The 23,320-nt window shown below is 52.5% G+C and overlaps 4 protein-coding genes across 7 annotated transcripts; 2 read left to right on the top strand and 2 right to left on the bottom strand.

Annotated features, from left to right (window-relative positions):
• The first annotated feature begins 586 nt into the window (after nt 1-586).
• Nucleotides 587-3,283, top strand: PSME1 (proteasome activator subunit 1). The gene is made up of 11 exons (XM_025918561.2): nt 587-654; nt 1,281-1,313; nt 1,458-1,520; nt 1,636-1,746; nt 1,835-1,880; nt 1,996-2,093; nt 2,338-2,406; nt 2,492-2,559; nt 2,666-2,720; nt 2,798-2,884; nt 3,058-3,283. Exons 1-11 carry the CDS (start codon nt 616-618, stop codon nt 3,136-3,138), a joined length of 750 nt encoding a protein of 249 aa, XP_025774346.1. The 5' UTR covers nt 587-615; the 3' UTR covers nt 3,139-3,283.
• Nucleotides 3,280-5,542, bottom strand: EMC9 (ER membrane protein complex subunit 9). The gene is made up of 5 exons (XM_086710090.1): nt 5,043-5,542; nt 4,824-4,900; nt 3,857-3,926; nt 3,673-3,767; nt 3,280-3,519 (listed from the first exon to the last, which is right to left on the bottom strand). The coding sequence occupies exons 1-5, from the start codon at nt 5,238-5,240 to the stop codon at nt 3,339-3,341; spliced, it is 621 nt and encodes a 206-aa protein (XP_086566216.1). The 5' UTR covers nt 5,241-5,542; the 3' UTR covers nt 3,280-3,338.
• A 1,013-nt stretch (nt 5,543-6,555) lies between these two features.
• Nucleotides 6,556-10,385, bottom strand: PSME2 (proteasome activator subunit 2). The gene is made up of 11 exons (XM_086710089.1): nt 10,235-10,385; nt 9,892-9,924; nt 9,414-9,476; nt 9,091-9,177; nt 8,956-8,986; nt 8,772-8,869; nt 7,599-7,667; nt 7,375-7,442; nt 7,156-7,210; nt 6,772-6,858; nt 6,556-6,680 (listed from the first exon to the last, which is right to left on the bottom strand). The coding sequence occupies exons 1-11, from the start codon at nt 10,280-10,282 to the stop codon at nt 6,600-6,602; spliced, it is 720 nt and encodes a 239-aa protein (XP_086566215.1). The 5' UTR covers nt 10,283-10,385; the 3' UTR covers nt 6,556-6,599.
• Nucleotides 10,386-10,394: 9 nt separating this feature from the next.
• On the top strand, nt 10,395-23,243 carry RNF31 (ring finger protein 31). 4 transcript variants are annotated; one of them, XM_086710085.1, is made up of 22 exons: nt 10,395-10,507; nt 11,176-11,589; nt 11,677-11,823; nt 11,975-12,130; nt 12,365-12,433; nt 12,533-12,608; nt 12,838-13,015; nt 13,679-14,081; nt 14,281-14,568; nt 14,825-15,073; nt 15,179-15,364; nt 15,476-15,682; nt 19,040-19,213; nt 19,297-19,395; nt 19,481-19,570; nt 20,744-20,858; nt 20,974-21,092; nt 21,365-21,478; nt 21,628-21,685; nt 22,404-22,500; nt 22,829-22,997; nt 23,107-23,243. In XM_086710085.1, the coding sequence occupies exons 2-22, from the start codon at nt 11,398-11,400 to the stop codon at nt 23,158-23,160; spliced, it is 3,240 nt and encodes a 1,079-aa protein (XP_086566211.1). In that variant the 5' UTR covers nt 10,395-10,507; nt 11,176-11,397; the 3' UTR covers nt 23,161-23,243. The 4 variants fall into 4 exon arrangements, 3 of the variants coding, with proteins under 3 accessions (XP_086566211.1, XP_086566209.1, XP_086566210.1); XM_086710083.1 differs by having other exon boundaries at nt 14,278-14,568; XM_086710084.1 differs by having other exon boundaries at nt 10,446-10,465; nt 14,278-14,568.
• Nucleotides 23,244-23,320: the final 77 nt, after the last annotated feature.

Below are 23,320 nucleotides of genomic sequence, written 5' to 3'. Positions count from 1 at the left end.
TGGGTTGGAGTGGTGACAGTGTCTTATGTCACCGCATGGGCCAGGAGATGCCCATGGAGCCAGGGCTATGTAGGGAGGCCAGAAAAGACGAAAGAGCGCCAGATAAGGCTTATCACGGTCCCAGCAGAGCAGGAGCAGAAGAGAACCAGCGGAACGCGGAGGCAGGGAGATGGGAGGCGGGCACTGGCCTTGGCCGGCCTATGGGCTCCGGGAGGCGGGGAGGCGGGCCCGCGGTACGTGGGGACGGGAGAAGTTGAAAAAAAGCGGGGGGCGGGGCGGTGACAGTAGGCTTCGAGTCCAAAGGCGGGAAGGTAGGCGGCGGGGTGGGAGTGGCTGAGCGTTGGGGGGCAGAGTTGCGAGGTGGAGGCGGACTGGCGCTGGTCGCCCCGCGGAGGTGGCGGTGGCAGTGCTCCTCTCGGCCTCCAGGGGGAGCCCCGCCGCGGCTGCAGCCCTCCCCCGCTCCGCCCTCTCCTCTCCCCGTCTGGCCCCGCCCCCTCCAGTACCTCCACTCCCCGATACCGAGGAAGGCAGTGGTGGGGGTGAGCGTTTGCTTTCGCTTTTCCTTCCCTGTGCGCACTCCGGTTCTCGTGCGGCGCTAGGCCCCCCGCCCCGGCAATGGCCACGCTCAGGGTCCAGCCTGAAGCCCAAGCCAAGGTGAGCGCTGCGGGTTTGAGGAAGGGCCCATTAGGGAGGCGTGGCTCTGAAAGGCTGCAGGCGTCCATGACCCACCCCCCAAACCCCGTCGCGAGTCCAGTCGAGGTCGAATGGAGCCCACGCGAGCCTCTGTGCCAGGAGCACCTGTGCCGGAGGGAGACGGGCGAGGTCCACCTGCCGGGATAAGCTAGGCGGCTGAGGTTCAGTGGGGTGCGGTGAAGTGGAGAGCTGGCGTGGAGGGGAAGTCCGCTGGCGCGGGCCTGGGGCCACATACAGACAGGATGCTGGAGCTGCCCTGCCACCTCATGACCTTTCCCACCGGAGGGCCCCGGGCCCACTCCACAGAGCATGCCGTCCCTGTGCCAGTCGCAGAGGCTCTTAGACCCCTCCTTGTACAGCCCAGGAGACCTGGGCTCTGAGTCTGAGGGATCTGTTCTCACTTGGACCACCTGCCATTCACGGCCAGGAATGTTCTCATCCCCCGCATCCAGCCTCAAGGGAATCCACTTCACCCTCCCCAACCCAACCCCCTTCCCCATGTCAGGCCCTATACAACCCTAAGGGAACGGTCCTCAAATGAACTGGCCGTAAAGCCAGGTGTGTGAAGGGCTGCCTGTGTCCCACAGGTGGATGTGTTCCGTGAAGACCTGTGTACCAAGGTAGGTAACCTGGCCCATCAGCACCCCACCCCTACCTAACTCCCACCACTCAGCCCTTCCTTGCTGGGCAGTGTCAACGCTGCTTCACTGCCAGAAGAACATTTTATTCTGACCTCCATCTTCCCCCACCCCCACTTCACACAGACAGAAAACCTGCTGGGGAGCTACTTCCCCAAGAAGATTTCTGAGTTGGATGCATTTTTAAAGGTACTGGGGGCAGCAGGAAGCTAGAGAGTAAGGATCTAGGGGAGAGTCTGGGGGGCCATCAGAGTGAGGTGAGAGGGATGCCCTTGCCTCCAGCCCTCCTCCCACCCTGCACCAGGAGCCAGCTCTCAATGAAGCCAACCTGAGCAATCTGAAGGCCCCATTGGACATCCCAGTGCCTGATCCAGTCAAGGAGAAAGAGAAAGAGGAGCGGAAGAAGCAGCAGGAGGCAAGCCAGGAAGAGCTGGGTGGAGGGACCCAACCATGGGGAAAATCAGCCTTAGGCCTGACTCCCAAGAGCCCCTATCTCCCTGCAGAAGGAAGACAAAAATGGAAAGAAGAAAGAGGAAGATGAAGACAAAGGTACCACTATGAAGGGACTTGAGTCTCACATCCCAGGAACTCCTCTGTAGGGATTCCTCTTTCCTGCTCCTCACACAGTTCCAGCCTGGTGACTGACCCATTGCCCACTGCGTAGGTCCTCCCTGTGGCCCAGTGAACTGCAATGAGAAGATCGTAGTCCTCCTTCAGCGTCTAAAGCCTGAGATCAAGGATGTCATTGAGCAGCTCAACCTGGTGAGCCCTCCCACTCCCACCCCCAGGCTTCAGATCTAACCCTTTGTCCTCTTTGGTCTGGGCCAGGTAGCACTTGGCACCTGCCACGTCTTAGCAGGAGAGGGCACAGCAAGTGAAGCCAGAATTTTAGGCCTTGGGGCTCAGGACAGACTTGGCATGCCTTCCCTCGCCATGGGCAGGGAAGCAAAGGACAGAGAGTTAGGTTGGGAGCTGATGTGGCTTTGATACCATTTCCTCCTTCCAGGTCACCACCTGGTTACAGCTTCAGATACCTCGAATTGAAGATGGGAACAATTTTGGAGTGGCTGTACAGGTGAGAGCACTACCCCACTCCTCTGCCCTCCTTACTGCTTCAGTCCGCACTGTTTTCCACTTTTCCCCTTGCATTCTTTCCCCAGGAGAAGGTGTTTGAGCTGATGACTGCCCTTCACACGAAGCTGGAAGGCTTCCACACGCAAATCTCCAAGTGAGTGACTGCCCACTTGCACCTGCATGCATACCCTGCCTTTTCCTTGGACAGAGGCTTGGGCTCCCTCTCTTCCTTCTGCTCCCAACCCTTCTGCTTCCTACAGGTATTTCTCTGAGCGGGGCGATGCTGTGACCAAAGCAGCCAAGCAGCCCCATGTGGTAGGTGAGGCCCAAGTCAGGGTGCATGGTGGGGGAAGGACACATCTGAAGTCAGACCTGATCCAAGTCTCCCACAGGGTGATTATCGACAGCTGGTGCATGAGCTGGATGAGGCGGAGTACCGGGACATCAGGTTGATGGTCATGGAGATCCGCAATGCTTATGTGAGGAAGCAGGGGCAGGGGTGGGCAGAGGCAGCTTTCCCAGGCCACCTACTCCCTGACCCTACAGGCTGGGGGTGAAGGGTGACAGAGCTTAGCCTCTCCACAAGACTAGAAATGGGGTATAGGAGCCACCAGGGGCCTGTGGCTACCCACACTCCTCTCTGGCCCTGTAGGCTGTGTTATATGACATCATCCTGAAGAACTTCGAGAAGCTCAAGAAGCCGAGGGGAGAAACAAAAGGAATGATTTATTGAGAGTCTCTTCTCATCCTGTAATGGGTCCAGCAGAGACCTTCCTATGTTTTACACAGGACTCCAGTCTTTCCCCACCTTCAGCCTGTTGAGGTTTCTCCCTCCCCTGCCTCCCAGGCCCAATAAATAGTCATACCATTGCCCTTCAGCCCAAGTATCTTTATTGGATCCTGACCCTTTGCCTCCCACCTCCCAGCCCTGACTCAGGTATTTCCATTGGTGGGACCAACCCATTGGGTGATTTGGGTGTTGAGCTGTTGGTTGGTCCAGTCCTGCCGGATGTCATCAAGGTGGCAGTCAAAGTCCACAAGGTGCTGGTGGGCCCGGCTCTCCAATAGTGCTCCCACCATCTGCCGTGACTCTTCCCAGTCCCTCCACATCACTCTGAAATAATAACCCCCAAACTCAGTAGGCAGTGGGGCCAGATACTTGGCAGAGGTTAGGGTCTAGAGAAGGACCCTTGGGGCAAGATCAAGGACAAAGGAGGCCCAGGAGCTGTGGGTTTCCAAGAAGAGGTGGTGGGAGTGGGGCACTCACAAGTTCTTGTCCTTGGGGACCCAGCGGAGACCATGGTTTTCCAGGACGATGACTGGGGGCACATGAGGCTGAGGCACCAGTTTCTGATTATCCAACTGTATGGACAAGGAATGGCTGGTGAGGGTTTCAAGGACCCCACTTCCTATTTTCTCACCAAGTCCCCACCCTGAAACCCAAGCCTCACCATAATAAGTACTGCATCAGGGAAGAATTCTGCAATCCGCCCAGCGATTTTCAAGGCCAAGGGCCCAGGGCTGTGTAGAGGGAAGATCAGAGGAGTGAGGAGGTGACTAGAGATAGACCTGTCCATCTGAGCTGGGCCTCACAGGTCTCCTAGATGAAGACACAGTGGTGGGCTTTCCCTGTAACTGGTCTGAGGGGTCAGGCCTGCTTGAAGCTTCATACATGACTGCTTAATGCTTGGGTGCTGTGGAAAACAGGTGCTCAGACTGCTGGTCAAGGTGAAAATCAAAGGTGGTCTTTTGGTAGGGTAATTTCGCATAACCACCCAGATTTAAACAGTATACTATACATATGCTGACCCAGAAATTCCACTTAAGAGAATTTACTGTAATAATTGGACAGTGTGTATTAACAAAAAAATGGAAACAACCTCAATGTTTAAGGCATGAAATAAATCATGGTATATCCATCCATACTCCTACTATATAGCTGCCAGGCTAAGGTAAATCTTTAGAGATGGAAAGATGGCACATATTTACTAAGTGAGGAGGGAAAAGCAAATCACAAAACTGTATAATTTGATCCAGATAGGGGATTCATATGTAAGTATATAACTTTTTCTATATATAAGGAAATTTCTTCCCCCCCCCCCCTCCGAAATTGCTGGTTGGGCTTCCTCTGTGTTCTGCCAGCGCTTGGCGGGGAGGGGGGTGCACCTCAGTTAAAGCCAGGTGTCAGCTTGTTACTTATACACAGCTATCCCCCCGAACCCCCACTACAGCTCCTCCAGGGATCGCCTTCATATTTCTTTATATGCCTTCACTCCAGTACTCAGCCTAGTGCCTGGTGTATATAGTACCTGCTCCTAAGCATTCGACGAAGGATAGATGGGAGGAACGACCAAGAAGGGTTCTCTTGATCCCTCATCCCATAACCCTTAGCCTTCTGCCTCTGGCTACTCCACTCACCTCTGATCGTCCAGAGCTGCATTGGCATGGTAGTACCCAGCCACTACCAGACCGGCCTGCGCGCCCCACACATCCACCTGCCGTGGGAAAGGGGCCATCAGAAACCCAATCGTGCCGCCCGCCCTGTAGGTGCGCACTGCTGCCCAGAGACCGGGGATGGGCTTGGGCTAGGGGTGTTAGGGGGTTTCCCGGTGGTCAGTGGGAGTCCAGCGACGGCACCTGGTTGAGGGCGACCTCCAGCATGACGGACAGGGCTAGGTGGCTGTGGAACAGGGGCACACAGTCGGTGAGACACAGGCATTCTCCTGACCGCGGCGCGGGCGCCAGCAAGAGCCCGTTGACGGCGGCGTGCGGGTACCGGGCGGCGTGGAGACACATCTTCACGTAGGCCCGAGCCGAAATCTCCACCTCCCCCATGGCGAGCGGGGTCCCAGCTCTCGTCCGCGAAGCTCCCTCCAGGGCCCCGAAGCCTTCCTTGTCCCTTCCCTCTGCCCCCTCACTTAGATTCGGCCGTGACGCTGACTCGGCTCGAAGGCAGCCAGCCGGCTCTGGGGGACTTGGGTCCCAGCGCCCGGTCCCCACCTGGCCTGGGGCGCAGGCGGTGGGAATTGCACGCTGCAAAGCCGAGCTCCGCCTCCGCCCGCCAGCATCGGGAGGCCGCAGATCCCCGCCAGTCTGGGGGCTCAGAGCCTGCTGCAGAGAGCAGTACCAGCTTCTGGAGTCCCGCCCACGTGGTGCCCTTTGATAGGCTTAGAGGTTCTCATTTTGCCCAATCATTGGCCGCGTCCACACTTTGCCCCACCTTGGTCGCCCGAGCACTGGAAAGAACCCACACCTGAAAACTGAAGAGACCTGCTCGCTCACTGATTGGTTAGGCTACTCGACTTCGGCCCAGAATTGCAGGATGGCTAGGTGTGATACCGGCGCTTCTTCCCCCACAGACCCCGCGAAGCCAGAGGGGGTGGAGCGCGCGCCCGGCGTCGGGTGTCTCCGAGCGCTGGATCTCCGAACGTGGGCACGAAGCGGACTGCCTTGCTCCTACTATGAAATGAATGGATTTGTACTCTAGACCAGCTCCTTCACCAAAGACCCGTGTTACCTTTGCCACTACAGGATATATGCCCCTTGGTTTCCTTAATGTATTCTCTGCAGAAATAAAGACGGCAATCGGCTGAAGGAAGGGGGAAAGAGAACAAAAAGGAAAATTTACCGACCCATCCTTCCCTTAATGAATGTCCTGCAGTATAATTTCCTTCAACATAATGCCTTGGGAACGTTTTTCTCCGTCATCCCTTGAGGAGTCCCACCATTCACCCCTAATTCTCCCAGTGAAACTCATCCCCTCTTCAGGCTTGCTCTGAGCTAATGACAAGTGTTGTTCCTTCCTTCATTCTCAGATCTCAGCCAGAGCTTTCTACTTGTCTGTTCAAAGCCTGATTATTCCTATAAGGGGTCTTCGCAAAAGCCATTTCTTCCAGTAGGCACTCATGAGCCCCCTAGATGGAAATAATCTTGTGAAATCCCCAAATACGGGCTATCTGTGTAGCTGTCATGACATGTCACAATTTCCACTCTGTTCTTTAGGATGACTTCTTAAGAACAGGATGGGCTTCCCATTCATCTTTGCCATTATGACATCCCCTGTCTTTCCCACCACCACATTCACATCCAGTGGCTGCATAGGTGGCACTCAATAAATGCTTTTTGAATGAATGACACACACCAGAGATAATCCACACAAAGCATAGATCATTTATTTCCCTTCTGGCCCTGGGCTCAGTACATAGATGGCTTCTCTTCACCCTTTGGGTTGATAATTTTCTCTAGGTTGCTGCTGATGATATGATAAAGCTCAGCCTGGAAGAAGGTCAGAAGGGTGGCAGTCAGGTTCTTGGCCTTTCCCCTATTCCCTTCAACCTTCTCCCCTAGGGGCTTACTCCACACTCACGTAGAAGGCCCTCAGGTCCAGCACCATGGCCCTGAGCTCCCCATACGCTGCCTCATCTCGCTCATGTACCAGGGCCCGGTAATCCATCTGGGATGTGGGAGGCAAAGCTGAGTCAGCCCCATGGGAGATTGGGACATTAATCTGGTTTCCCCATATAGGGAATAGGTAACTTGAGGATGAGTCCCTTCTCAGCACCAAGAAATGGAATCCCACAGGATCAAGCAGAGAAAAGGGTCAAGGTTTTGAAGCCAAATCAGTTTTTCTAGCCAATTCTCTTGGTTTAATATTCTCTACATTGGGAAGATCAGAAAACAGACAAGGAAGACCTCTATCCCCTCTTCCTTGCCCCACCTCAGCTAAAAGACTGGTGGACTATCCACTCACTACATGAGTCTCCTTAGAGGCCTTGGCCACAGCATCCCCGCGTTCTGAGAAGTACCTGTCAAAAGCAAGGGGATAATGACAAGAATGGGTAATGAGAGAGAGAGAGATACCCTCAGAACCTTCCCAAAGCCCTCCATCATCCTGATGGAACCGCCCAGCTTTGGCAATCCCAAAGAAATGTTCCTTTAGCCCCTCTTCTGGCCCTCCAGCTGCCCTCACTTGGAAATGGTTGTTTGGAAGGCTTCCACTTTAGTCTTGACTGCATTCACCCTCTCCAGCACCTTCTCCTATGGCAACAAAAGAGATGGGAGGCAAGAAAAACACTTCATTTCCTCTGTCCTTCACTCACCATCTTCCTCCTCCTCCTAGTTCATGTCTAGCTCCTATCCCTCACTCCCCAAGTCTCTCCCTGCTCTCAATGTCCTCACACACAGTTTTCTTACCTGGATTGCCACCCCAAAGTCATTTCCATCCTCAATCTTGGGGATCAGGTGCTGGATCCATGTGATCACCTATATTAATGATCATGTAGGAATCATTCAACAAACGTACTGGGTTCTTACTTTTACCGCCACTTCCTAATAACAGCTATATTTAATTGAACACTTATTATATGCCAGCTACTGTGATATACATATATATATATATATATATATATATATACATATATATATATATATATATACACACACACACACACACACATATATATATATATATATATATATATATATATATGTAATTTAATCTTCACAGCAGTCTTAGGATGCCTGGGTGGTTCAGTTAAGCATCCGACTTTGGCTCAGGTCATGATCTCACAGTTGGTGAGTTCGGGCCCTTTATTGGGCTCTCTGCTGTCAGAGTGGAGCCTGCTTCAGATCCCCTCTCCCCTTCTCTCTCTGCCCCTCCCCCACTCTCTCTATATCTCAAAAATAAATAAACATTAAAAAATATTCAGGGGTGCCTGGGTGGCTCAGTCAGTTGAGCGTCCAACTTCGGCTCAGGTCACCATCTCACAGTTCATGGGTTCAAGCCTTGCGTCGGACTCTGTGCTGACAGCTTGGAGGCTGTTTGGGATTCTTTGTCTCCTCTCTCTCTGCCCTTCCCCCACTCATGCTGTGTCTCTCTCATTCCCTCCCCAAAATAAATAAACATTAAAAAGTTAAAAAAAAATCTTCACAGCAGTCTTCCAAAATATTCTTATTGTACCCGCTTAGCCGATGAAAAAGCTGAGTTGCAAAATGTCCAAGGAACTTATTTAAGGTCACCAGCTAGGTAAGTGATAGAGTCAGGCTTTGAACCCAAGCAGTCTCCCTCGAGGGCCCAAGCCCCCAACTCACTATGGCATAGCACCTGCATGGTGTACCTGGTACAGAGGTGGGTTCTGACACTATGGAGGTGGGTACAGCACAGTCTCTGATTACAGAGACACCACTGTGGTATCAGAGGTCTAGCAGAATGAGAACACAAACTATCTAACCCCAAGGCACAGAGGAAGTTTCCTATTTCAGCAAGAGGAAGGTTGAAGGACTGGTTGAAGGACTTGTATCTCGGAAGACTAGGGTCTATAGCCTGGCTTTTCTTCCCTTTCTCTTTCCCCCAGTTCCCAGGCTTACCAGAATGCATTTTTCTTTGAGAGTCCACACTTCTGGCTTAATCAGGGCAAGTAGGGCGAGAACCTTCTCATTTCCAGGGAGAAAGCCACACTTAGGGACTGTGAAAAAGAGGGCATTCAGGCCCCTTCTCACCCAACAGTCAATGTGCCATTTCCTCTTCCCTAGCCACCCCTTCCTCTCTTACCTTCTTTTTTCTCCTGCTTATCTGTTTCCATCTAAGGTAAAAAGGGGGACAGCAGCTTTAGAAATGTGTTGGAGGTTGCAGGGTTATCCTCCCCACCTGGATTATAGTTTGACCCCTGCACACTGAGTGCCTCACCTCATCATCCTTGGGTGGGGGGTCTGGGATGGGGATGTCTAGTGGGGCCCGGAGAGAGGTCAGGTCAGCCACATTGAGGGAGTCCTCCTGCACAGAGCTCAGCGTCAGCAGCTGCCCAGCCTATTCCCCTCATTCTGAGTCACAATCTTCCCTCCACACAGCCCACCCACCCACTGTCTAGGCTCAGGCCTCACCCCATCCTACCATTTCCAGTCCATTACTCATAACTGTTCTCTGCAGGCTGAGCCCAGTTGTTCGCTGGAGGGGTTGGGTGGAGAGGAGAGAGGCCTTGGGATGGAGTGAGAAGGGCCCACACTACTCACTTGCAAGAGTTGATTCAGGTATATGATTTTCTGTGGTAAAAATCTGTAGAGGAATTCCTCTGCCTGTGGGTTACATTGAAAGGGTGGGGAATCTCAGAAGATGCTCAAGAGATGTCTGAGAAGTAAGACTGGAAGGGCCCTTGTAAATCATTGACTCCAATAATTACAAATAAGGAAACTGAAGCCATAAGAAGTGAAGGGACTTGCCCAAGCTGGGAAGTGGCAGAACCAAGGTTAGGGCTTTGGGGCCACAGCTTTTCCCTTCTACACCAAAAGAGGAGAGAGGAAGTGGCAGAAGTGGAGAGAACATTAAGAGGGGTCAAATTAAAGGGGGAGATGAATAATTAGCCTTAGGTAAAGGTTTGAGAAGGGAAGGAAGGAGGGCCCAGGGTGGGTCTGGGGGTCAGTCTGAGAGGTTGCGGCCCTCAAGTACTGGTCTAAGGTTCCGAGTCAAACCGCTTGAATCTAGAAGACTTACCTCCTGAAAAAGATTTTGCCTGAAGATATCCACCTGCACAGAGAGCAGTACCCGGATGTTGGTTAAGGGTCTCAGTTGTCAAGAGTAAGATCCCACCCACAAAGGGATGCCCTCCAACTTGGCTCAGGCCTTTCCTACCACAAGCCAGATTTCCCTGGAAGCTCATGCTCAGTGCAGAGACTGGTCAGAGGACAGGAATCTGGGAATCCCCCGGCAGAAGTGAAAGCACTAAGAAAAGGTTGGGGGAGTTCTCTGGCACGGCCTTGGTCCCCTGGAGCACCCAGACTGGCCTCCAGCCAGGAGGGCTCCCCGACCCTTTCCTGGCTTCCCGATCCCCCATTACCTGTTTGCGGGCTTCCCCGCTCAGGCGCACCCCACAAGGCTTGGCCATGCTGCTCCAGTTGCAAGATCTCCGGTCTCCCGGCTCTCTGCCCGGCCTTTCGCTTTCACTCCGCACGTCCAGGCCCGCCCCCCTCGGCCCCGCCCCCTTCCTTCTTTTCCCCCTCCCTCTGGCAGTCTGCAAACTGTAGGGAGCCCCTCAGTCATTCTCAGCCTGCTGCGAGTAGTAAAGGCGGTACGGACTCGGTCACAAGCCCAGGGGCTGTCCGAGGGAGGGGTTAGTATAAAAGTGGGACCGCGGAGACAGTACCGGGGCTGTCCCTCGGAGAAAGGGAGGGGCTTGCAGGGAAGGGCAAGGGCGGTCCGGGGAAAATCCAGGGTTGAGGTGGGATGGGTAGGAGAGTGGGGAAAAGGGGGTGTTCAGTGGTGGGGCTCCCTCTAGAAGGCTCAACTGCAAGGAGGGCCCAGAGAGGGATAAGGATGGGAGAAGTGGGAGGGCGGGCCTGGGGCTGAAAAGGGATAGCAGGATATGGAAGGGAGCAGTCTCGGGGGATTCCTCCGGGAGGGTTCCCTGCCTTGAAGGGCGGCTGGAGAAAGGGCAGGACTCGCTTGAGTGGGGCCCAGACCGGCCAGAGTGGAGTCCCTACAGAGTGGGGCTTTCCCGGTGGGGACCAGAGCAAAGCCGACTGGTCTAAATAGAAAAGGCTTTGAGGGAAATAAGGTAACCCCTCGCCTAGGGCTACCCGGAAAGGGGCGGAACCAGCCTAGAGGAAGGCGGGGAGGGGCGCTAGTTTGGAATTTAAGGCCGAGATGCTCTGGGGGCGGAGTCAGGGACCATTTGCCCTTTTCATTGGCTGGGACCTGACTTCCCTCCTGCCCACGCCCCCTGATTTCCTGACCCCAGCCTGTCCTAAACTTAAACCCCTCCCCTTCCCCTGAAACCAGGTTGCAATCCCGCCCTCTTTGCTAGTACTTCCTGTTCCCGACTAACACTGGAGCGGGGCCCGGGGCTGAAGAGTGACCGTGGCCTGAGTGACCTGGGGTGGCTTCGTCGACCTAGTCAGGCCACGAAGCCCGACACCGGGCGGGAGGGGCAGCGCTCAGGCAGTGCACAGCCTGCGCCAGGTCCTGGCGGGCGGCGGGGCTGGGGCTGACTCCTGTCTCAGGATGCCGGGGGAGGAGGAGGAGAGGGCCTTCCTAGCGGCCCGCGAGGAGCTGGCGAGCGCCCTGAGGAAGGATTCCGGGCAGGTGTTTTCCCTGGAGCAACTCCAGCCGCTACTGGTCACGTCTTTACCGCCAGCAGCCCGTTACCTGCAGCTGGACGCCGCACGCCTGGTCCGCTGCAATGCTCATGGGGAGGTGAGGCCCGGCCCCCGCTCGGGAAGGGGACGTAGGACTTGAGGCCTGGGCGGGGCTCACAGCTCTCCGCTCTCTGACTGCTCCCAGCCCCGAAACTACCTCAACACCCTGTCCACGGCCCTGAACATCCTGGAGAAATACGGCCGCAACCTCCTCAGCCCTCAGCGGCCCCGGTACTGGCGCGGGGTCAAGTTTAATAACCCTGTCTTTCGCAGTACGGTGGATGCTGTTCAGGTGAAGCCCCTGGGCCCCTTATGGGAGAAAGGGACTTGGCCTGGGCTGGGGGGTTGGTAAGAAAGGGCTTGACGCTGTGCTTAATGGGGAGGGCTCCAGCCCTAGTGGGAAGGGGGCCTGCCTGGTGGTGACTGGTTTGAATGTGTGGTAGGGGGGCCGGGATGTTCTGCGATTATACGGGTACACTGAGGAGCAGCCAGATGGGTTGAGTTTCCCTGAGGGGCAGAAGGAGCCAGATGAGCATCAAGTTGCTACAGTCACACTGGAAGTACTGCTGCTTCGGACAGAGCTCAGCCTGTTGTTACAGGTGAGATGTTGAGATGTCTCTAGTCCTGAGGACTTAAACACCAGGCCTGGGGAGCCCAGCCTAACTCCACAAGCAGTCTTGCGGACCCTCATGCTGCTGAACCATGGGCATAGTCCACATAGCAACCTGGAAACTCCCCATACTCTTCTTCCTGTGGATGTTGGGAGACCAGGGCTTTGAGGGAGGACCTTGTCCTAGGGCTCTAGGTGGGAACTCTTCTTACCTTGTTTGCAGAATACTCACCCAAGACAACAAGCACTGGAGCAGCTGCTGGAAGAAAAGGTTGAAGATGATGTAAAAAAGGTAGGGATGGGGCTCTTAAGACCTGATGAACAAAGGGGATGGGGTTGTGGGACTGTGTGTCCCCAAACTCTTGCCCATTCCCTGCCCTTTATTTCTCAGATACTGAAGCTCTCCGAGTTTGCCCCCTTGCTGAGAGAGATTGCTCCTGGCCCCCTCAACACGCCCTCTGCCCCAGGTATTATTCATCCTGTAATGGGAGGTGGGGGGCAGTTTTTAGTAGACCATATTGATGGAAATTTGGGGCCCTCTTCTGTTTATCCTTTTTGCCTTTAAAAAGAGATTAAAATTGTTTTCTTGGGTCTGGATATGTTGAATAGTAGTCTGTAATTTGTTCCCTTCAGCAAATTCAGATTAACTTGGTCTCTTTCAAAAGGATGTTCAGTTTTTCCTCTCCTGTTCTCCAGGCTCCACTCCTGGTCCCTGCTTCCTTTGTGGCTCTGCGCCAGGCACCCTGCACTGTTCAACTTGTAAACAGGCCTTGTGCCCGGCTTGTGATCGTCTATTCCATGGACACCCATCCCGTGCCCATCACCTCCGCCAGACCCTGCCTGGGGCCCCACAGACCACCTGCCTGACCCCCAGGTAAGAGATCTTCTCTTCTGAGTGGAAATGAAGTTAAGAGAACTTAGAATTACTTATGTACTATGTGTCAGTTTCTCTGCTAAAAGCTGCTTCATAGAAGGCAGTTAGTTACTGCTTTGCAAGAGGTCACAGACATACATATGAAGCAAGTAGCAGTCACAGCCAGATGTTGTGCAAATAGGTAGGAAGAGGAGGAACCTAGCCTAAAGGATCAGCTCAATCAGTAGGATTTTAAGCACCTAGTGTGGGTCAGGCCCTATGTTAGGGGGATAGCTATCACAAGATGTGAACTTTAAGATAAAATTTTTTTTAAGTTTATTTATTTTGAGAGAGCACAAACAGGTGAGGGACAGAGAGAGAGGGAGAGAAAGAGACAATCTCAAGCAGGCTCCATGCTGTCAACACAGAGCCCAACATGGTGCTCAAACTCACAGACTGTGAGCCAAAATCAAGAGTCCGAGGCTCAACCAACTGAGCCACCCAGGTGCCCCTAAGATATAATTAAATGTTGAGCAGTCTATGGGTATGGAGCATTCCAGACAGAGAACAACATGCACAAAGGACAGGGCTTGTATTGTCACACAGAGAACGAGGGATGCCTGGGAATAAGGGACCCAGGCACCAGGGCCCCCTCAGCAGACCATCTCTGCTTTTTCGTTACAGCTTACCTGCCTCAGCATCACCACGGCCTCAGTCAGCCTCCTTGCTGGCCCTGGGAGACAGCTCTCTCGTGCTTCCCCTGAAAGCTTCCTCTGATACTGCAAATGCCCGTCTGCCCTGGCACTGTGCTGCCTGTGCCATGCTAAATGAATCTTGGGCAGTGCTCTGTGTGGCCTGTGATCGGCCCCGAGGCTGTAAGGGGTTGGGGCTGACAATGGAGGGTTCCCAAGGAGCTGGGGGCCAAGAATCTGAACTTGCACGGGGTCGGTGGGCCTGCCAAAGCTGCACCTTTGAGAATGAGGCGGCAGCTGTGCTGTGTGCCATATGTGAGCGACCTCGGCTGGCTCAGCCTCCTAGCTTGGTGGTGGATTCTCGGGATACTGGCATTTGCCTGCAGCCCCTTCAGGTAACCTGTTCCTGGCCTTCCCAGCCGTCCCCGTTCTTTATTTGCACCTGTTACCACAGGCCATTCTCGACCTCTTCATCTCCTGTTTTCCTTCAGTTCTTCTGAATCTTCCACCCTCCCCCCTCCCAAACCTGTCTGTATTTCCATCTTGAGCCTCAGCCAGCTTTCAGTTGGATAATTCTTTTTGCCTTCCCAGCAGGGGGATACTTTGCTCTCCTCTGCCCAGAGTTCAGTCTGGTACTGTATCCACTGTACCTTCTGCAACTCTGGCCCTGGCTGGGTGTGTGCTATGTGCAATCGGACCAGCAGCCCCATCCCAGTACCGCACGCCCCTCAGCCCCAGGCCAGCTCTTTGGAAGAGCAACTCCCTGAGCCAGGGCCTCCACGACGCCTCAGTGCCCCCCTGCCCAGTTCCTGTGGGGACCCTGAGAAGCAGCGTCAAGACAAGATGCGTGAGGAAGGTCTCCAACTAGTGATCAAGATCCGGGTGAGGATTTGGGCCTGGGATGAGGTAGGGTTGAACTAATGGGGGAAAGAAGGGGCTGCAGTTGATTAATACAAGTTCTTGTAAACCTAGTCATTAGCAGCAGCTGCCTCTTATTGAACACCGCCCGTATGCTGTGCGGTGCTCACGTGATCCATATGTCTGAACTCAACCACTGTCAGCATTTTGGTTTGGGCTGAGGGTGGGTGGAAGGTGCCCTTCCTGATGGGCCATCTGTCTGGGTGGGACTGTGCCTTAGGAAGGGGAAGCTGCAGGTGCCTGTCCAGAGGAGGTTTTCTCGGCTCTACAGTACTCAGGCACTGAGGTGCCCCTGCAGTGGTTGCGCTCAGAGCTGCCCTACGTGCTGGAGATGGTGGCCGAGCTGGCTGCACAGCAGGACCCGGGCCTGGGTGCCTTTTCCTGTCAGGAAGCCCGGAAAGCCTGGTTGGATCGTCATGGCAATCTTGATGAAGCTGTGGAAGAGTGTGTGAGGGCCCGGCGCAGGAAGGTACCGGCTGTGCTGACAGGGCAGGCAGGGTTGTGGGTCTCAGAGCCTCTCACACTCTCTTGCTTGCCATTTCCCTCTTCACTCCTCTCTACCCCCAACTTTCAGGTGCAGGAGCTCCGGTCCCTGGGCTTTGGGCCTGAAGAGGGGTCTCTTCAAGCATTGTTCCAACATGGTGGTGATGTGGCACGGGCCCTGACTGAGCTACAGCGCCAGCGCCTAGAGCCCTTCCATCAGCGTCTCTGGGACAAGGGCCCTGATCCCACCCCTTCCTGGGATGGGCCAGACAAGCAGGTGCTGGGAGGAGGTGAAGAATCCACTTAGAGGAGCCGGGGAAAGGCCCAGGGGTAGGACTCCTGGGGCCTGACAGCCACTTCTTCCCTCTCCACCTGAATCACCTTGCAGAGTCTGGTCAGACGGCTTTTGGCAGTCTATGCGCTCCCCAGCTGGGGTCGGGCAGAATTGGCACTGTCACTGCTGCAGGAGACACCCAGGAACTATGAGCTGGGCGATGTGGTGGAAGCTGTGAGGCACAGCCAGGACCGGGCCTTCCTGCGCCGCTTGCTGGCCCAGGAGTGTGCTGTGTGTGGCTGGACCCTGCCTCGCAACCGGGTAAGCCTCTTCCCTCTGGGACGGCCTTAGAATGACTCTTCCCTTTGGGCCCTGCTCCACTTCTCTTGTCTCCCCTGTCTCTTGTCCTGTCTTTTGCTCTGCAGTTGCCCATGTGCTCCCAGCAGTTTCTAGGAAGGGGAGGGCAGGAATAGGCTACCTCCCGCCCCCTCCCCACTTTTTTTTTTTTTTTTTTTTTACTGTTCCACTATAGGAAGTTTCATACGTAGAATAGTATATTTCTTCTCCGTGCCCACCCCCCCCGCCCCCATGTATCATTACTAAGATTCTGCAATTATCAGTGTATGGCCAGTCTTTATTCCACTTACACAGAAGATTATTTTGAAACAACTCTTACAGTCTATTTATAAATACTTCAGTATATATTTCTGAAAGGTAAAAGTCTTTGAAAACATGTCCACAAATACCATTGGCACACCAAAAAAAATTACCAATAATTTTTTTAATTACCAATTTATTTATGCTGGCTGTGTGTGTTTTTTGTTATCGTTTTACTCTTTATTTTTTCTTTCTTAAAAAAATTTTGTTTTTAAAGTTTACTAATGAATCTCGAGAGAAAGGCAGGGGGTGCCAAGAGAGGAGAGAGAGAATCCCATTGTCAGTGCAGAGCCCGATGCAGGGTGAAGTCAAGGATGATGAGCTGAAGTCAAGAGTTGGATACTTTGGGGCACCTGGGTGGCTCAGTCGGTTAAGCATCTGACTTTGGCTCAGGTCGTGATCTCACAGTTCATGAGTTTGAGCCGCGCATCGGGCTCTGTGCTGACAGCTCGGAGCCTGGAGCCTACTTCGGATTCTGTGTCTCCCTCTCTCTGACCCTCCCCCGTTCATGCTCTGTCTCTGTCCCCAAAATAAATAAACTATAAATAAATAAAATAAAAAATTAAAAAAAAAAAGAGTTGGATACTTAATCAAATGAGCCACCCAGGCACCCCTTTACTCTTTATTTTAAATTTTTGTTTGTTTGTTTCAACGTTTTTATTTATTTTTGGGACAGAGAGAGACAGAGCGTGAACGGGGGAGGGGCAGAGAGAGAGGGAGACACAGAATCGGAAACAGGCTCCAGGCTCTGAGCCATCAGCCCAGAGCCCGACGCGGGGCTCGAACTCCCGGACCGTGAGATCATGACCTGGCTGAAGTCGGACGCTTAACCGACTGCGCCACCCAGGCGCCCCTATTTTAAAATAATTGTAGAGGTGCCTGGGCTGGCTCAGTTGGTTAGGCGTCCGACTTTGGCTCAGGTCATGATCTTGTGGTTGGTGTGTGTCAGGTTGGTGGGTGCTGACAGCTCGGAGCCTGGAGCCTGCTTTGGATCTGTGTCTCCTTCTCTCTCTGCCCCTCCCCTGCTCGTGCTCTGTCTCTCTCAGAAATAAATATTAAAAACAATAATAATAAAATAATTGTAGATTCACAGGAAGTTGTAAAAATAGTAGAGTCCTGTGTGTGTGTGTGTTTTAATAATTTATTTTTTAATTTATATCCAAGGTAGCATATAGCGCAACAATGATTTCAGGAATAGATTCCTTAATGCCCCTTACCCATTTAGCCCATCCCCCCTCCCCACAACCCCTCCAGGAACCCTCAATTTGTTCTCCATATTTAAGAGTCTCTTATGTTTTGTCCCTCTACCTGTTTTTATATTATTTTTGCTTCCCTTCCCTTATGCTCATCTGTTCTGTATCTTAAATTTTTTTTTTTTTTTCAACGTTTATTTATTTTTGGGACAGAGAGAGACAGAGCATGAACGGGGGAGGGGCAGAGAGAGAGGGAGACACAGAATCGGAAACAGGCTCCAGGCTCTGAGCCATCAGCCCAGAGCCTGACGCGGGGCTCGAACTCCCGGACCGTGAGATCGTGACCTGGCTGAAGTCGGACGCTTAACCGACTGCGCCACCCAGGCGCCCCATCTGTTCTGTATCTTAAAGTCCTCATATGAGTGAAGTCATATGATATTTGTCTTTGTCTTTCTCTAATTTCACTTAGCATAATGCCCTCTCGTTCCCTCCAATAGTTGCAAATGGCAAGATTTCATTCTTTTTGATTCCCGAGTAATACTCCATTGTATATATATACCACATCTTTATCCATTCATTCATTGACGGACATCTGGGCTCTTTCCATACCTTGGCTGTTGTTGATGGTGCTGCTATAAACATTGGAGTGCATGTGCCCCTTTGAAACAGCATACCTGTATCCCTTGGATAAATACCTAGTAGTGCAATTGCTGGGTCATAGGGTAGTTCTATTTTTAATTTTTTGAGGAAACATCATACTGTTTTCCAGAGTGGCTGCACCAGTCTGCATTCCCACCAGCAGTGCATAGAGATCCTCTTTCTCTGCATCCTCTCTAACATCTGTTATTGCCTGAGTTGTTAATGTTAGCCATTCTGGTAGGTTGAGGTGGTATCTTATTGTGGTTTTGATTTGTATTTCCCTGATGATGAGTGATATTGAGCATTTTTTCATGTGTTGGTGGCCATCTGGATGTCTTTGGAGAAGTGTCTATTCATGTCTTTTGCCCATTTCTTCACCAAGTGTTGAGTTTGATAAGTTCTTTATAGATTTTGGATACTAACCCTTTATCTGAATTGTCATTTGCAAATATCTTCTCCCATTCCATCGGGTACCTTTAAGTTTTGCTGATTGTTTCCTTCACTGTGCGAAAACTTTTCATTTTGATGAGGTCCCAATAGTTCATTATTTCCCAAGTCCTGTGTGTTCTTTACCCACCTTCCCCCAATGATGACATCTTATATAATTATATAATATATATATAAATATAAATATATAATCTTATATAATTATTGTACTGTATCAAGACCAGGAAATAAACATTGGCACAATGTTAGCAAGATTGCAGATCTTGTTCATTTTTCACATGGATGTGTGAGTGTGGCTCTGCAGTTTTATTCCACTTACAGGTTCATGTAACCACTGAGACACAGATTGTTCCATCACCACAAAGGAACTCCCTCATGCAACCTCTTTATAGTTGTAACTTTCTTCCCTTTCTCCTATCACCTGACAATATCTAGCCTGTTCTCCATCTGTATGGTTTTGTCAGTTCAGAAATGTTATTTGTTTGTTTCCTTTTAATTGAATGTGAATGCCTTTGGAGGGCAGTCTTCCATTTATTTAGGCCTCACCGTTCTCTTTTCTTCCAACTAATGACAGTCTTTAGACATTTGGATTGCCTGCCAGGCACTTGTTGGCATTAAGGGTTGCTACCTTGCCCGGTTGTTAATTAGACCCTGGTTTCTCAGTGGACACCTGGCTAATGCCTCTTCCCCAGGCTGGCGGCTATGGCTTCAGACCCCCTCCTCTCCCTGCCTCACCCTATAGATGCAGGCCCTGACTTCCTGTGAGTGCACCATCTGTCCTGACTGCTTTCGCCAGCACTTCACCATCGCCTTGAAGGAGAAGCACATCACAGACATGGTGTGCCCTGCCTGTGGCCGCCCTGACCTCACCGATGACACACAGTTGCTCAGCTACTTCTCTACCCTTGACATTCAGGTACTTCAGTCCCTAGGACTTGGGGTGCCCTGGGCTTTGAACAGGAACCCTGCCCATCCACCACTTCTGCATCCTGTCCTCAGCTTCGGGAGAGCCTGGAGCCAGATGCCTATGCACTATTTCACAAGAAGCTGACTGAGGGTGTGCTGATGCGAGACCCCAAGTTCTTGTGGTGTGCCCAAGTAAGTGGCCTACCCAGGGCAGCTGACTGGAGGGATGGAGGTGCCAGGTCAGGCCTGAGATAGCTTTATGCTCTTGCACCCACAGTGCTCCTTTGGCTTCATATATGAACGAGAGCAGCTGGAGGCGACATGTCCCCAGTGTCACCAGACCTTCTGTGTGCGCTGTAAGCGCCAGGTGAGGCACATTCATCCTTTCAGAAATAACTTGCTAAAGCTGCTGGCAGGTCCTATGTCAGACTTGGGGTGTGCTGAAGCACAGAACAGACATGAACTCCGGGCTCAAAGAGCTTACAGACTCCAGGAAAGGAGGGAGGGAGGCTGAGGAGGAGGGGCAGTGAAAGAAAGGTAAGGTAAAGGAGGAAGGAAGGGAGAGAGCATAAGTACACGTGGCATTAAATTCTACAAAGAAAACACAGGACTCTGAGATTAGGAATAACAGAATGGACCTACTTAGGATGGAGAGGTCAGACAAGTCTTCTCTCAAATGGTTTAATTTAAGCTCAGGCCTGAAAGTTAAGAAGAAGCCAATTATGCAAAGGATATTCAGGACAAAAAGAGCAACACATGGAAAGGCCAAAGTCAGAAAAAGTGGTGTGTGGTTGGAGCCCCAAGATCAAGGGTGAGAGTGGTGGGTGGTCAGAGAGGAGCTAGCTGCCAGATCAGGAGAGGCCATGGGGCCAAGTGAGGAAGGTATTTGCCTTTTATTCTAAGACGAAGCTAGGGGTGATACTCTTTCATTTACCTGTTAAAAAGTTTAATATCTGAAAAAAGTTTAATATTTGAGTGCTCACTTTGGCAGCACATATTCTAAAAAGTTTAATGTTTGATACCAAAAAGTTCTCTCTATTACAAAACACGTTAATAAAATGAATACCTGAGACCCTACCACTAGACCTCAAAGACTAGAACACTCCAAAAAAACCCCAAACAAACCACACACACAACTAGAACACTCCCAGAACTGCTGAAGCTGCCTGCCTTACACTCTGAAAGACATTTTGGCTGCAGGGTGGAGCATGCACCATAGGGGAGCAGGAATGGAGGAAGAGAGACCACTAATTGAGGCAACACCTGACCTGGCCTGGAGTAGAATGGCCAGAGGAGGGATGAAGAAAAAGGGGACAGGGTTGAGATAGGCCTGGGTGGTGGGAATAAGACCTGCCGGTGAACATGTGCTGGTATGAGGAGGCCAAAGAACCAAGGCTGGCCCCTCAGTTTGAGATTGGAGCAAATGGTGAATGGCAGTGCCATAAACGAAGCCAGGGACCTCTAGATCTGAGAGGAGGGGTGGCCCTTAAGAAGGGCCCGGGGTGGGGTTTTCATGTGAAGCTTGCTTTCCCTCCCGCAGTGGGAGGAGCAGCACCGAGGCCGGAGCTGTGAGGATTTCCAGAACTGGAAACGCACCAACGACCCAGAGTACCAGGCCCAGGGCCTGGCCATGTATCTTCAGGAGAACGGCATTGGTAAGGTTGTCCTGTTAGGCCTGTGTGCCCACTCGTATGTCACTGCCAGTGGCTCTCTTCCTGAGGACCTTGTGGAGCAGTGACAGCCCCAGCCCTGACCTGCTGTACCTTACAGATTGCCCCAAGTGCAAGTTCTCGTACGCTCTGGCCCGAGGAGGCTGCATGCACTTTCACTGCACCCAGTGCCGCCACCAGTTCTGCAGTGGCTGCTACAATGCCTTTTACGCCAAGAATGTGAGCCCAGAGAATGGGGGTGGAAGGGATAGAAGGGTGGGAGGCTGCTACTGGGTGTGAGGGGCAAAGACATTGAGGAGTCGCCTAGGGGAAGAGAAGAGGAAGCCAGTGGGGTGTAAAGCACCTCTCTCTGTCCCCTCTCCCCTTTCACTTGCTCCAGACCCTCCAATGTCTCCATCTTCCCCCATCCCTACACCCCTCATGCAGGGGTTCTGAGAAGCCAGGACCCCAACAGTCTCCAACTTCCTCTCTCCCATCTGGGTTTCCGCCAGAAATGTCCAGACCCTAACTGCAGGGTGAAAAAGTCCCTACATGGCCACCACCCACGAGACTGCCTCTTCTACCTGCGGGACTGGACTGCTCTCCGGCTCCAGAAGCTGCTACAGGTCAGGGGTGGCCAGCCTGGCTGGGTTTGTGAGTTGCCCAGGTTAGGAGGCAGGGCTCAGAGTGGCAAGAAAGGAAAGGTTCTGTGCTGGGAAGTTCAGTGGGCTGGCATCAAGGGGATCCTAATGCCCATCCATCTGCCCCTCCTCAGGACAATAATGTCATGTTCAACACAGAGCCCCCAGCAGGAGCCCGGGCAGTTCCTGGTGGTGAGTGTCAGGACAAGCCTTGGAGAAGGGGTGAGGGTGGGCTGGGCTTCCACTGTATGGTGGGTAAAGGGGACAGTTGGGTCTGTGGTCAGAGTCCATCCTGTGCTTACTTGTGGGCTTCTTAGCAAGTTAACCTCTCTGGACCTTGTTTCTTCCTCTGTGACATGGGAGTAATATCTCCTTTGCAGCTAAGCTATTTTACCTGAGGGCCTAGCAGTTAATACTAATTTTCTTCTCCCATTCCCAAAGGATGATGATTCATTAGTTAAGCAGTATTTAATGAGACTTGCTAGTTGCACTGTTTTAGGTTCCATGAGGGTGACAGAAAGATGTTACATATGGTTCTAACCTACCCCACCTCTTATTTCCATAAAGTAAGACCTTCACAGACTAAGTTAACTGGGCAAGAGCTAAATCGCAACCAGAAGAGTTGTCCCAAGAGAGTATGTGATAATAAAAAAAGAGAGAGAGTATGTGATTATGGACCCAAAGCAAGCCTAGATAAAAGCAGGGCCAGCAAGGCCCCTGCTTCTGTTATCAGACTTGGTCTGTTGCGATGGTATCTCTAAGTGCATCCCTCCCCACCACTACCACTGTTAAAGCAGTCCCTTCCCTGGAGGCTGCCTCCCATGCCTCCATTGATACCCCAGTTCTCCCGGGGCTTTGTGGTCAGCAACCTCCTCCCAACAAAAGGGTCCCTTCCTTCCCTTACCCTTAGGTGGCTGCCGAGTGATGGAGCAGAAGGAGGTTCCTAATGGGTTCCGGGATGAAGCCTGTGGCAAGGAGACTCCAGCTGGCCATGCTGGCCTCTGCCAGTGAGTATCAGCAGGAGCATAGTGTTGGGCGGGGCGGGGGGGGGGGCGGTGCGGGACGTGCAGGAGGGCTGAGGATACACATGGGTAGTAAAGGAGGTCTCTGGGAGTAGTAGGTCCTGCCGGGAAAGTGAGGGAAGGGCTCTCTGGGCAAGGGCATGGCTAGGTAATAGCAGGCAGTGTGCACAGGGGGACAGTGCCTACAAGTGCAACTGGGAAGAGTTGTCAGTCTTGTTCGTCTGAGTATGCCAGTGCCCAGCAAGGTGTTGGGCACACTCAGTTAATACTAGCCAAATGGAAGAACAAATATTCCACCCTGTCATCTCCCCAGGGCACACTACAAAGAGTATCTTGTGAGTCTCATCAATGCCCACTCACTGGACCCAGCCACCCTGTATGAGGTGGAGGAGCTGGAGACGGCTGCTGAGCGCTACCTGCATGTGCGCCCTCAGCCAGCAGCTGGGGAAGATGCCCCTGCCTACCACGCCCGCCTGTTACAGGTAAGGCTTCCCTCCAGCCTCGCCTCTGACCCCACACTCTAGAAAGAAGTCCCCTGTCCAGCTTGTGTCTGAGTTTTAAACTTCCAGTATCATCTCTCTCCTTCTGCAGAAGCTGATGGAAGAAGTGCCCTTGGGACAAAGTATCCCTCGCAGGAGGAAGTAGCTGAGGGCAAGGATCCTCATGAAGGTCTCATGGCCCAGCCTCCTCAGGAACAGCTCCAGCACCAATAAAGAGGCATCTCCTTGCCCAGGCTTCTTGGTGGTCCTTCTTCCTGGCCCCACCATCTGGGGCACCAGGGAAAGAGGGGGGTGAACACAGCTTT

This window comes from Puma concolor, chromosome B3 (genome assembly GCF_028749965.1).
Source record: "Puma concolor isolate L17-30 chromosome B3, mPumCon1.1.hap2, whole genome shotgun sequence".
NCBI classification, from domain to species: domain Eukaryota; kingdom Metazoa; phylum Chordata; class Mammalia; order Carnivora; family Felidae; genus Puma; species Puma concolor.
This window is presented reverse-complemented; position numbering and strand designations above follow the sequence as displayed.

What these genes read in the sequence shown, in the direction of transcription:
- PSME1 (XM_025918561.2), top strand. Translation starts at nt 616, where the DNA reads ATGGCCACGCTCAGGGTCCAGCCTGAAGCCCAAGCCAAG. An exon ending in AGCGGAAGAAGCAGCAGGAG is followed by an intron (nt 1,747 to 1,834) that starts GCAAGCCAGGAA and finishes ATCTCCCTGCAG; the next exon opens with AAGGAAGACAAAAATGGAAA. An exon ending in TTCCACACGCAAATCTCCAA is followed by an intron (nt 2,560 to 2,665) that starts GTGAGTGACTGC and finishes TGCTTCCTACAG; the next exon opens with GTATTTCTCTGAGCGGGGCG.
- EMC9 (XM_086710090.1), bottom strand. Translation starts at nt 5,240, where the DNA reads ATGGGGGAGGTGGAGATTTCGGCTCGGGCCTACGTGAAGATGTGTCTC. An exon ending in GCAGCTCTGGACGATCAGAG is followed by an intron (nt 3,927 to 4,823) that starts GTGAGTGGAGTA and finishes CCCTCTACACAG; the next exon opens with CCCTGGGCCCTTGGCCTTGA. An exon ending in CTGATGCAGTACTTATTATG is followed by an intron (nt 3,768 to 3,856) that starts GTGAGGCTTGGG and finishes TTGTCCATACAG; the next exon opens with TTGGATAATCAGAAACTGGT.
- PSME2 (XM_086710089.1), bottom strand. Translation starts at nt 10,282, where the DNA reads ATGGCCAAGCCTTGTGGGGTGCGCCTGAGCGGGGAAGCCCGCAAACAG. An exon ending in CCCCACCCAAGGATGATGAG is followed by an intron (nt 8,987 to 9,090) that starts GTGAGGCACTCA and finishes TTTTTACCTTAG; the next exon opens with ATGGAAACAGATAAGCAGGA. An exon ending in TTCCAAACAACCATTTCCAA is followed by an intron (nt 7,211 to 7,374) that starts GTGAGGGCAGCT and finishes TGCTTTTGACAG; the next exon opens with GTACTTCTCAGAACGCGGGG.
- RNF31 (XM_086710083.1), top strand. Translation starts at nt 11,398, where the DNA reads ATGCCGGGGGAGGAGGAGGAGAGGGCCTTCCTAGCGGCCCGCGAGGAG. An exon ending in GGACCCTGCCTCGCAACCGG is followed by an intron (nt 15,683 to 19,039) that starts GTAAGCCTCTTC and finishes CTCACCCTATAG; the next exon opens with ATGCAGGCCCTGACTTCCTG. An exon ending in ACCACGCCCGCCTGTTACAG is followed by an intron (nt 22,998 to 23,106) that starts GTAAGGCTTCCC and finishes CTCCTTCTGCAG; the next exon opens with AAGCTGATGGAAGAAGTGCC.